This window comes from Salvia hispanica, chromosome 3 (genome assembly GCF_023119035.1).
Source record: "Salvia hispanica cultivar TCC Black 2014 chromosome 3, UniMelb_Shisp_WGS_1.0, whole genome shotgun sequence".
NCBI lineage: Eukaryota > Viridiplantae > Streptophyta > Magnoliopsida > Lamiales > Lamiaceae > Salvia > Salvia hispanica.
Window position 1 is genome coordinate 38,556,448 of NC_062967.1, and position 12,552 is coordinate 38,568,999.

At 37.9% G+C, this 12,552-nt stretch overlaps 2 protein-coding genes across 3 annotated transcripts in view; both read left to right on the forward strand.

The window, feature by feature from the left end:
- LOC125210104 (protein PSK SIMULATOR 1-like) overlaps positions 1 to 918 on the forward strand; it is a 2,916-nt gene extending 1,998 nt beyond the window's left edge. The window contains exon 2 of the mRNA XM_048109682.1: positions 3 to 918. Coding sequence (XP_047965639.1) covers positions 3 to 535 — 533 coding nt within the window. The 3' untranslated portion in view covers positions 536 to 918. The remainder of the gene's footprint in view (positions 1 to 2) is intronic.
- Positions 620 to 3,707, forward strand: LOC125215367 (protein CHAPERONE-LIKE PROTEIN OF POR1, chloroplastic-like). Of its 2 annotated transcripts, XM_048116764.1 has the most exons (7): positions 648 to 737; positions 1,350 to 1,386; positions 1,718 to 1,785; positions 1,885 to 1,970; positions 2,319 to 2,701; positions 3,297 to 3,373; positions 3,462 to 3,707. In XM_048116764.1, the coding sequence occupies exons 3-7, from the start codon at positions 1,727 to 1,729 to the stop codon at positions 3,610 to 3,612; spliced, it is 756 nt and encodes a 251-aa protein (XP_047972721.1). In that variant the 5' UTR covers positions 648 to 737; positions 1,350 to 1,386; positions 1,718 to 1,726; the 3' UTR covers positions 3,613 to 3,707. The 2 variants fall into 2 exon arrangements, with proteins under 2 accessions (XP_047972722.1, XP_047972721.1); XM_048116765.1 differs by lacking the exon at positions 1,350 to 1,386 and having other exon boundaries at positions 620 to 737.
- Positions 3,708 to 12,552: the final 8,845 nt, after the last annotated feature.

The following is a 12,552-nucleotide window of genomic DNA, read 5'->3' on the forward strand; positions in this document are numbered from 1 at the left end:
AGTTGCATCAAAGAGCAAGCTGTTGAATCCACCTCCGGAAACTCTTGGTGCTTCGGCCCTAGCTCTTCACTATGCAAATCTCATCATATTCATCGAGAAACTGGTAGCATCTCCTCACTTGATCGGGAATGATGCCAGAGACGATGTATACAATATGCTGCCAGCTAGCATCAGATCATCCCTCAGGGCTAAGCTGAAGCCTTTTGCAAAGAGCCTCAGTTCATCAGTTTACGACACAGCTCTTGCCAATGAATGGAACGATGCCATGTCAAAAACACTCGAATGGCTCGCCCCCCTCGCTCATAACATGATAAGGTGGCAGTCGGAGAGAAGCTTTGAGCATCAGAGCTTGGTGTCTAGGACAAACGTCCTTCTCGTCCAAACGCTCTACTTTGCAAATCAAGAAAAGACAGAAGCACAGATCACCGAGCTGCTCGTTGGTCTGAACTACATATGGAGATTCGGGAGAGAAATCACTGCCAAATCGCTGGCAGAATGCGCCAGTGGCAGAACGTTCGATGAATATCAGGAGTGATATATCATCGCCTTTTCGGTATCTGTGTATATATATATCATCATCCTTTTCACTATCTTGGGCGTAAGGAGCTCCTTTCAGTCATCATGATTTGCAGACAGCGTTGTCCGAGTATTTTGGTGGTTGTGATGGTGAAGAACATCAAATGACGGAGTTTGAATCTGAGGTTGCACCGGGAAGGCCCGTGGTTCCTGGATTCGTGGTAAATTGTACAGCCAATGTTGCCTCCTCCTCTCTTATGATGGTTGATAATAGCATGTTTATGTTAGAAAATGAGGGTTTTGTTTCATCAAAGCTTCATCTAAATTTTCATGTCTTCTAAAAAAAGTTTGTATTGCTAGATTACACGAATGATTGAATAGTGCTTGCTGTTAATTTTTCAACTTTAGAAAATATCGATTTCATGATTTTGACATTTTTCTCAAATCGTCCTATACTCTTAAATTGAGGCACAAGTGAAAAAAAATGTTAAAATTACAATATGGTACTAATTGATATTTGGAAAATTACATGATTAATCAGAATGAACCAAACTTGTGATTTTACTTTTACAGATAATTTGCCTTCAATTGTCAACAGATGGATACTACAAATATAAGTTAAACATATTTATGATTGGATGGTAATTTTAATTGATTATATACAAAAACATATATAAGTAAATAATTAAAAATAGTAAGATATGAAAGAAATGATAGTACTACTTACTTAATTACCTCATCCTATCATCCACACGGTTGCTCCGCCGCCCTTCGTCGACTCACTTTCATCCCCGGCGAAACTGCTATTTTCTGATATTGCTTCTCCATCACAGTTGCCAGTCGCCACCTTCCAAGAGGAAAGAGAAGAGAGTGAGAATCTGCGTGAATTCGGCTATGTATTTATTTGATTGTTCGCTTTTAACCGTTCCATTCGATGCAAGCTTTTCTGTTATTCAAATTACAAATTGAATTGTGTGTTCCGTTCTTGCTTGATCGCCGATTTTATTTTCTTTCTACGTTGTGTACTTATGCATCTAGAAATTGAGCTCTAAGTTTTGTAAATCAGTTGAATTTGAGCCGTCAAGCTTCAGAAATACAGTTGAAAACTCAGTTTGATTTTTAGGCCTAATTGAAGGAAGCTTTGCAAGCTTAAGTCGTTTTAGAATATGTTTCTGATTAGCTGATCTGCATATTTCTGCAGAGCACTTAGATGGCGGCAGCTCTCCTCTCAGCCCCTACCCTCAAAAGCCCTTTCCTTGGCCGTCGTCTGTAAGTTTTTTTCGCAATTGGCAATCAGCATTCAGTCTGTAAGCCCTTTCCATACGTATTTTTATTGATTTTGTGCAAATATTGGTGTTTCGGTCACAGTTCAATTAGAGGCCATTCGAGTAGAAGTAAGCCGGACTGCTTTGGATATATCTCCCCAAAATGCGCGGTGGATACGCCTTATGAGGGTAAAGTTAAAATTGAATTTATTTTTTCAGCTTAGTGGGTTGGAAACTTGAAAAGGGTAGTCTAAGTATGAAGTATGTCCTTGAACATTTTTCATTTTCTTCGACTTTATGAGGATGTTTAGTTGTTTTTCTAAACTGTGGGTGAATAGCAGTTCCTGACTCTGCCATATCTTTACTGCTACTTAAGATAATGTCCTCGTATAACTTGATTTTCATTGTTTTTGTGATAAGTAGTGTGTAACTAAGATGAATTCTGAAGCTGTTTCTGATCTGGCTTACTAGTATGTGCTGTCATTATATTTGGGTATCATTTTGCTAGCATTAATATTTTACGTTGGATGTCTACAGGTAGCATTTTGAAATTCCCTCGGGCACATGTCTGGGATCCTTATAAGCGGCTAGGGGTAAGTACTGATGCTTCTGAAGAAGAAGTTTGGAGTGCTCGGAACTTTTTACTGGACCAATATGCCAATCATGAAAGAAGTTTTGAATCTATAGAAGCTGCTTTCGAGAGACTACTGATGACCAGCTTCAAGAACAGGAAGAAAATGAAGATTAACTTGAAAAGCAGGCTAAAGAAGAAGGTTGAGGAATCTCCGCCATGGGTGAAGAACTTGGTCAGCTTTGTTGAGATTCCTCCCCCTGTGATCATTTTGAGACGGTTGTTCTTGTTCGGTTTCATGGCATGCTGGAGCGTGCTGAACTCTGCTGAAGCGGGACCCGCATTCCAGGTACATTGCATTAATGGTCACTTTAAATTGTACTCCTATTTTGCCTCCATTCAGAATAAATGTCACATTAAAGCTGGTGGTTTAGTGAGGAGAACTACATCTTAGCACTGTAGTATTAGTTAAATTTGGAGTTCACTTACGAGCTCAATGTTTGGTGTTTGAACTGATTGGCCCCTGGATACTGATGCAATCCCATACCTAAAAGCCTATAGATCAGCACTAGACGTCAATAGAGTCGAGATTAACGAAATTTAAGTTTCTTGGTGTTGTATTGTTTATAACTTAGAATGGTCATTGATACCATGAATCAAAATTCTACCTTGATTTCTTGTATTGTGGATTCTGGGAAGCCCGGCAGTCCGGCACTGATAATCTTGTGGATAAAAGAATGTAAGACAGACACTCAGTCCATGAAAACAAAGAAATAGCTATCTTGATTAGTCATTGTGGAGACTTGCTCTACTTTTTAATCCTCTTTTCACTACCAAATGTTACTAGTTAAAATATTAATCTTTTCTGCTGCCTATACCGTCAACCAATTTTCTAGTTTTGATTCTTAATCTGTAGAAGTCAATGTATGTTCTTTCCTATGCAGGTGGCGTTGTCTCTTGGAGCTTGCATTTACTTCCTTAATGACAAGAACAAGAGCTTGCCTAGAGCTGCCATTATAGGGTAAGTAGTTGGGACAAGAAGTTTGTCTGCCTATTTCCTTGCAACTGCTTGATTACTTACAAGACGAAACTATATGATATAATTGCAGATTTGGAGCTCTTGTGGCTGGGTGGCTTTGCGGTTCTGTGACGGTTCCACTCATTCCTTCATTTTTGTTGCAGCCGACTTGGACTCTTGAGCTTCTTACGTCGTTGGTAGTATATGTATTCTTGTTTCTAGCTTGTAGTTTCCTCAAGTGAAACCTGTACAACACTTTAGTTATAGTTGAGGAACTCCTTTTTTTTTTGGATTAAGCATTTTCTGCATAAGTTTTGATAAAATCAGTTTGATTGAATTTCTGGTTTGTCATTGGACTTCGTCCTCTCGTGTGTAACAAATGTTGGGTTCAAATCAATTTAGTTACTTAGTTTGGAGAAAGTGTATAAAAAGCAGAAAATAAAGTTCCATGTTAACATAGCATTCTTAATGCCCTGCAATACTTGCCTCATCAATAGCTAGGGTATATAAATTAAATATATATTATAAAAAATTTATTCATAGTAAATAATGAACCTTATATGGTAATAATAATATAAGTGGTAAGTAAAGTATGTATGATAAATAATTAACAATTATATTAAAGAATATAAAATTAAAATTAAAATGAATTATTAGTTTATGTAGATAAAAAGTTTAATTGTTAATGCATAAAAATATTTAATGTTCAAGTTGATCAATGAGCCTTGTGGTGGAGTGGTAGGGAGGTCTTCTTAATTAGAACAGATCATGATTTCAAGAGAGGCAGCTCTGCCAATTCAACGTGATGTAGTAACCAAAATTTGACCATATTTTATGATTTAATATGTATTATCCCAAATAGTAATATAAAATCAACTATTCGTACATTCTAATGTGTATTAACCTATTACTTTAATAAATTTTTAAAAAATATATCTCACCTTTTTTAATTGAATTTATTAACTAAAAGGAAGAAGATAGTAATACGATAACAATGAAGATAGAGAGAATTTGATATATTATTAGTGATGTACTTTTTCTAAATATAAAAGTGAGACATATTTGTTGGTCCATTGACATATAACCTCTAATTGGTTCATAGTGATCCTTAATGCCAAGACTTTTTGAAGTGGTCTCTCCTATCCTATAAATAGGTGGATTTGAGAGATGAGAAACACAACAAGAAATCATCATTCTCTCTTCTCTCTACCCCTCTACATCATAGTTCACATATAGGGGCATTGCATAGCTCAATTCTCGGAACTCCGTCAAGTTTGCCGGTGCCTGGCAGGTTTGAGGTGCTTCTACACACTAGGAGGAAGTCGTTTTATCTTTGGGGGCAATACACCATTCCGTAAGCACTAGCCGGGGCGTAATTTGTCTTGCGGAAAGAGGGCTTCCCTCGACTCGACTTATAGTTGGTTTGTTTTATTATTTCCGTTGTAATTTCCATTCCAGTTATTGTTGTTATTTTCCTTTCAATTGTAATAGTTAGAGTACCGTCTGTACTCGGCTTGGGACTTTTTTCCCATTATTTTCTAACAATCGCAAGACAAATTAGTGTACTCTTCTAAGACAGGATTATACCAATCGAAGTTGGAGGAAACCTGAGCTCCAAAGCTGGAATGAAGCAACGAACAGTCGCAATGTTGATGCGCAATCAAGTAGTTAATTCCTTGAGATCTATTCTCTTGACAATTGTGTTTATCGTTTGTCATTTGGCAAACAAGACCGATTTAGACTTAGTAGTAATAATTGAGATGCATGTGGTGTTGAATATACCAATGCACATATGGTTCAATAACACAATGTACTTATTGTTGGAGACAATATTGTGCAAATTTTTTTAAAGTGTTGTTATAAACAACAAAGATCACGAGGTGGTCGCAATGGTCTCCGACGTGGACCATGGTAATAATCCAAATGAATGGATTTTCACTAGAATTTGAGTGCGAAAAGGTTATATTGACCAAGAATGGAAAATTCATAGGTGAAGGCCACCTAGTAAATGGGCTTTTTGAGCTGAATGTTATGGTCATTCACCGTGGAAAAGGAATAAGCAATAAGAAAGATGACACATTTTCTTATTTGCTTGAGTGCTCTGATTTATGGCATAAAAGATTGGGACATGTAAATCTAAATGCTATAAAAAGATTAATAAATCTTAATTTACTAAAAGTAGACAAGTTTAACTCACAAGAAAAATGTGAAGTGTGTGTTGAAACCAAAATGGCTAAGCTGCCGTTCCATTCGGTAGAGCGAAGTACAAAACCTCTTGAGTTGGTCCATACAGACGTACGTGATTTAAAGTTTGTCCAAACAAGAGGTGGGAAAAAATATTTCATCACGTTTATAGATGATTGCACAAGGTATTGTTACCTTTACTTATTAAGAAGTAAAGATGAGACAATTAAGCGTTTAAAGACTTCAAAAATGAAGTCGAAAATCAACTTAATTGTCGAATTAAGTGTGTTCGAAGTGATAGAGGTGGTGAGTATGTAGTGCCATTTGCAGAATTATGCCATGCAAGTGGTATAATTCACCAAACTACAACTCCATATTCTCCTCAGTCAAATGGTGTTGCTGAACGCAAAAATCGAACACTTAAAGAGATGATGAATGCTCTGTTGATCAATTCATGTTTACCCCAGAACATGTGGGGGGAGGCTGTGTTAACGATGAATTATATCTTGAACAAGATTCCACTAAAAACAGGGATGTGACTCCTTATGAGTTGTGGAAAGGGAAGAAACCTTCGTATTTGATAAGGCTCGTTTCATGCATTGGTTTTGGGTTAAAATTCTGTGCATTTGAGGCGCTAATCTGTGTTTCTGAGTTCAGGTGCGTAGTAAATCTGCCGGACATAGGAGTTGCTGTTACCTGACCAGGCAGATGCAAAAGAGATTAAATTGAAGTAAAAATCAGAAGTCGTCGTTCGGACCTGGGAGAATTAAAAGTTGGCGACAGGAGCAGAATGGAGCATGAGAAGATTATTTTAAAAGAGTCTTATTCAAGGGCAAAAGCGTCTAATTACCAGAAGGATACCCTAAGGATCAGAGCGTCACATATATAAAGAGCTCAACCTTGAAGAACAAGACAACCACTTCTACACACACTCTTAGCTCAAGCTCTTGTTCCATTCCTTAGTTCCACACTTCAAAATTCCTCATTTCACTTGCTGCGCACTTGGAGATGGAGTGATCCTGGCCGCCGTCGTGGTTCTCATAGTTGTTTTGCTGCTGTGTAACACCGCCTTGTGAAGGCGAAGAAAAAATATCTACTTTGCTTTGTTTAGTTTGTTTCGTTTCAAGTACTTGTTGGTTTTAAGTTTCGTAACTCTAGTTCTTGCTTTGATCTGCTGGATCCGAACCTATTTCTCGTTATTATGGAAGTTTATGTTAGTTTTTGTTGGATATCGCTGAGTTGATATTTATTTCTTGCCTTTTCGCTTTCGTTCTTGTTTATTGTTGGATGTTTGGAGCTGAAATCTGTTGGTTTGTTGATGGAGGTTGTGGATATACGTATGAAGAGGTTTGGATTTGTTGAATCGTGGTGGATTTGAGTTGGAGTCTCGTAAATCTGATGTTTGTTGTTTACGTTTTGCATGATTATGGTTGTTTACTTTCTGTTTCTGCATCCTCTAGGTCCAGTAGCATTGATCTATTAGTTTAGGCTTTAATTTCTCGTTTTAAGTTTAGATCTGAAGTTTGCTCTGTTTTCATGGTGTTTAATACTTTGTTTTATCTGCTATTCTCGTTTGATTCCCGAAGAAGATGAAGTTGTTGGTAGTTAGAACCAGATCTGCTTTTGTCAGTACTTTCTGCATATGTACTTTGCTTTTTCTGCATGTTCTCCAGACCCTGTCAGTACTGTCTGCATTGTCTTTTTTACTTTTCTGCATGCTTTTCCAGACCCTGGTAGTTTAAGGAAACTTGTCCCCACTTTTCGCTTTATACATGTTTGTCCAAATTAGGAAAGTCTATCTAGTTAAGTTAACTCCAGTTGTCTTAGAACTTTAAAATATCTCATTTCTCTAAGTCATGCATGTTCCGTACGTTCTCATTTCTTAGACCCAATAGGTAGAGTAAAGTAGTTTAAGTCTCTCAGACCCAGTAGTTCTAGTACTCGACCCACAAAATTGCGTGGCAATAGCCAACCACCCTTTCCCAAAACATCCTCAAATGCAGTTTCGTAACACATTCGTCCTCATGAGATCGATCATTTACTTCCCTGTGCTAGTTGTAGTATAGTGGGTTGAGGTTTTGAAGAAATAGAGTGCATCCAACGACCCTTGTCTGATAGTTTCATGATCTTCTAGCCTCTGAAATCTAGTCGAATCCTCTGATCCTGTTAGATTGAGTGATATCAAAGCTGCACGCATCTCTATTAGCCTCTTCAGTATTTGATAAGGCTCGTTTCATGCATTGGTTTTGGGTTAAAATTTTGTGCATTTGGGGCGCTAATCTGTGTTTATGAGTTCAGATGCGTAATAAATCTGCCAGACCTAGGAGTTGCTGTTACCTGACCAAGCAGATGCAAAAGAGATGAAATTGAAGTAAAAATCAGAAGTCGTCGCCCGGACCTGAGAGAATTAAAAGTTGGCGATAGGAGCAGAATGAAGCATGAGCAGATTATTTTAAAGAGTCTTATTCAAGGGCAAAAGCGTCAAATTACCAGAAGGATAACCTAGGGATCAGGTGTGTAAAAGTTGGCCACTTCTACACACACTCTTAGCTCAAGCTCTTGTTCCGTTCCTTAGTTCCGCACTTCAAAACCCTCATTTCACTTGCTGCGCACTTGGAGATGGAGTGATTCCGGCTACCGTGGTGGTTCATCGTTGTTTTGCTGCTGTGTAACACCGCCTTGTGAAGGCGAAGAAACAATATTTACTTTGCTTTGTTTAGTTTGTTTTCGTTTCAAGTACTTGTTGGTTTTAAGTTTCGTAACTCTAGTTTCTGACTTTGATTTGTTGGATCTGAACTATTTCGCTTATTATGGAAGTTTATGTTAGTTTTTGTTGGATATCGCCGAGTTGATGTTTATTTCTTGCTTTTCGTTTTCATTCTTGTTGATTGTTGGATGTTTGGAGTTGAGATCTGTTGATTTTTCGTCGGAGGTTGTGGATTTACGTATGGAGCTATCTGGATTTGTTGAATCGTGGTGGATTTGAGTTGGAGTTTCGTAGATCTGGTGTTTGTTGTTTACATTTTGCATGATTATGACTATTTAATTTCTGTTTCGGCATCTTCTAGGTCCAGTAGCGTAGATCTGTTAGTTTAGGCTTTAATTTCTCGTTTTAAATCTAGATCTGAAGTTTGCTCTGTTTTCATGGTGTTTAATGCTCTGTTTTATCTGCTATTCTCGTTTGATTCTCGAAGAAGATGAAGTTTGTTGGTAGTTAGAACCAGATCTGCTTTTGTCAGTACTTTCTGCATGTACCTTGCTTTTCTACATGTTCTCCATACCCTGTCAATACTTTCTGCATGTCTCTTTTACTTTTCTGCATGCTTTTCCAGACCCTGATAGTTTAAGGAAACTTGTCCCCACTGTTTGCTTTGTCTTTGTTTGTCCAAATTAGGAAAGTCCGTCTAGTTAAGTTAACTACAGTTGTCTTAGAACTTTAAAATATTTCGTTTCTCAAAGTCATGCATGTCCCGTACGCTCTTGTTTCTTAGACCCAGTAGGTAGAGTAAAGTAGTTTAAGTCTCTCAGACCCAGTAGTTTTAGTACTCGACCTACAAATTGCGTGGCAACAGCCAACCACCTTTTCCCAAAACATCCTCAAATGCAGTTTCGTAACACATTCGACCTCGTGGGATCGATCCTTTACTTCCCTGTGCTAGTTGTAGTATAGTGGGTTGAGGTTTTTGAAGAAATAGAGTGCATCCAACGATCTCTGTCTGATAGTTTCATGATCTTCTAGCCTTTGAGACCTAGTCGAATCCTCTGGACCTGTTAGATTGAGAGATATCACAAAATTGCACTGCACATTTCTAAGTCTTCAGTATTCATACGTCAAAGTGTAGGGGTGCTTAGCAAAGGTAGAAGTGCCACCTCCAAAACAAGTTGCAATAAGCCCTAAAACAACCGATTGTATCTTTATTGGCCATACACTGAATAGTAGTGCCTATTGTTTCCTTGTCCATAGGTCAGTTGTGCCTGGCGTGACTGAAGGAACAACAATTGAGTCAATGAATGCTATATTCTTTGAGAATGTGTACCCTTACAAGAGGCAAGAGGATCGTTCGAGTGAAAGAATGATGGATGAATCTACTAGTTCTAATCCTCCAATAAGGACGAGGTCAAGTCCTGAGGATGTAGAACCAAGACGTGGTAAAAGAGTTAAAATTGCTAAGACATTTAGTCCCGATTTCATAAGTTTTATGTTGGATGACAAACCAAAATCGTTGGCAGAAGCGTTGTGTGGCCCAGATGCGCCATTCTGGCAAGAAGCGATCAATAGAAATTGAATCAATTATGAGAAATAAAACATGAGTGTTAGTAGACTTGCCAGAAGGCTGTAAGACCTTAGGGTACAAGTGAATCCTGAGAAGGAAATATAAAACTGATGGTACTATTAAAGAGTACAAAGCTCGCCTAGTTGTGAAAGGCTTTAAGCAGCAAGAAGGATATGACTTCTTCGACACATATTCATCCGTTACGAGAATCACTTATATTCGGGTGCTTCTTGCAATTGCTGCTCTGCACAATCTTGAGATTCACCAAATGGATGTAAAAACTGCATTTTTTAATGCGGAATTGGAGGAAGAAATTTATATAGAGCAACCTGAAGGGTTTGTAGTAATTGGCCAAGAAAGGAAGGTATGCAAACTAGTAAGGTCTTTGTATGGATTAAAACAAGCGTCTTTGCAATGACACTTGAAGTTTGACAATGTGATGTTGTCAAATGGGTTCACTATCAATGAGTGTGATAAGTGTGTTTACATTAAGAACACAGATAACGATTTTGTTATTGTGTGTCTTTATGTAGATGATATGTTGATTATGGGCAGCAATAGTATCATTATCAACGAAACCAAAAATATGTTGAAGAGGAATTTCGACATGAAAGATATGGGTCTAGCTGATGTGATTCTCGGAATCAAGATTAAAAGGAATCATGAGGGAATTGCTTTGACACAATCTCATTACATTGACAAAGTGCTTAAGAAGTTTCAATCCTTTGATTGTGAGCCAGCTAAGACTCCATTGAAACCCAATGTGTATTTGAGTAAGCACACGGGAGAGCATGTAGCTCAAGAAGAATACGCAAATATCATAGGGAGTTTGATGTTTATCACAAACTGCACCCGACCAGATCTTGCGTGTACAGTAGATAAGCTGAGCCGATATACGAGCAACCCAAGCAAGGAACATTGGAAAGCTCTGCGTAGGGTTTTGAGATACATGAAGTATACTCTTAACTTTGAGCTGCAATATACAAGATATCCCAAGTACTTGAAGGGTACTGTGATGCAAATTGGATCTCTGATTCAAAAGACTCGTTCTCGACGAGTGGGTATGTGTTCACTTTGGGGGGTGGAGCTATTTCGTGGAAGTCAACGAAAAAGACATGTATAGCTCGATCCACCATGGAATCTGAGTTTATCGCTTTAGACAAAGCAGGGGAAGAAGTTGAGTGGCTTAGAAACTTCCTAGAAGATATTCCATGTTGGAAGAAGCCAGTGCCGACAGTAATGATACACTGTGACAGTCAAGCGGCTATAGGGAGAGCACATAGTTGCTTATACAATGGTAAGTCTCGACATATTCGTCGGTGACATAATACCGTAAGACAATTGATTACTAGTGGTGTTATCGCAGTTGACTATGTGAGGTCAGTGGATAACTTAGCGGATCCGTTAACGAAAAGTTTAAACCGTGATCAAATGCATAAATTGCTAAAAGGAATGAGACTGAAAACCACATTTTAAAAGATGATTATAGTGGTAATCCAACCATACGATTGGAGATCACATGGGTTTGGTTCAATGGAAAAACGAAGCTATATGACTCTAGCTGTAACACTCAGAAGATTTTTTAATCTTCGCCAATTCTTTAGAAAGCATTGAGTGTTGTGACCTGCATGTGGTAAGAGGCTAAGTTTTGACTTTTAATGATTCTTAGAAACCTCGAGTAGGTGGGTATTACAGGATACCTGGAAAAGAACCACCTATGTAAGTGAAGAAGTGTGGGCCGCTTCAACATGTGAATCACTTATGAATCCAAAGTGGTGTTCCATGGCCAGTAAAGGACACAAACGTGAGAACTGATGAGTTTGTAAATAGTATTGTGTCAATATTATTGTCTCGGTGTTGAAATTTGCTTGGGTTGTTGACATTGTTAAGTCTGTTTTTTGCAATTTTTCGTGTTGATTTCTAGTGGATTTTTCATGGTGATATTGACATGGCGGTGTAGTGTTGTGTTTTGTAGCTATGTTGACATATGTAAGGAATTTTTATTTGTGTTCTCATTGACATTACGTATTGACATTGCTGGGGTGGTTGTGTATGGTGACATTGCTTGGGTTGTTGACCTTGATTACATTGAGTAATGCGGCCTCCAACAAGAAGTTGAGAATGAGTATCTGTTGACATATTCTAAGTCTCTTTTGCAATCTTCGTGTTGATTTATGTTGGATTTTTCTTGGTGATATTGACATGCCGGTGTGTTGTTGTGTTTACATTGATGATGTCCAGTTTTGGCTATTTGTTTGGTGATGTCGAGGTTTTGTTTTTTTCTTTGGGTGGTTATTTATTCTGCAAGCAAAATACAAAATGAACATACTTTCGTGATAATATTGACATGTCGGTGTGTTGTTGTGTTTACGTTGATGATGTCAAGTTTTGGCTATTTGATAGGTGTTGAAAATTTTTGTTGACATTGTTCTAAGACTCTGATTTGTTGCAATTTTGTTTACATTGACATTCCAGCTTGCCATTAGATTTTTTTTCTTATATGGATCAAGATTGTACTCTGTTTTTTTGTAGATGTGGGTTGCTGACATTCTGAATTAAATCTGAAAATTACAGTAACATCTTGGCTGTGACTTTGGTAATGGGTGTTGAATGTTTCTGTTGACATTGTTCTAAGACTCTGATTTGTTGCAATTTTGTTTACATTGACATTCCAACTTGCTATTAGATTTTTTTCTTTTCATCATTTACACAGGGATCAAGGCT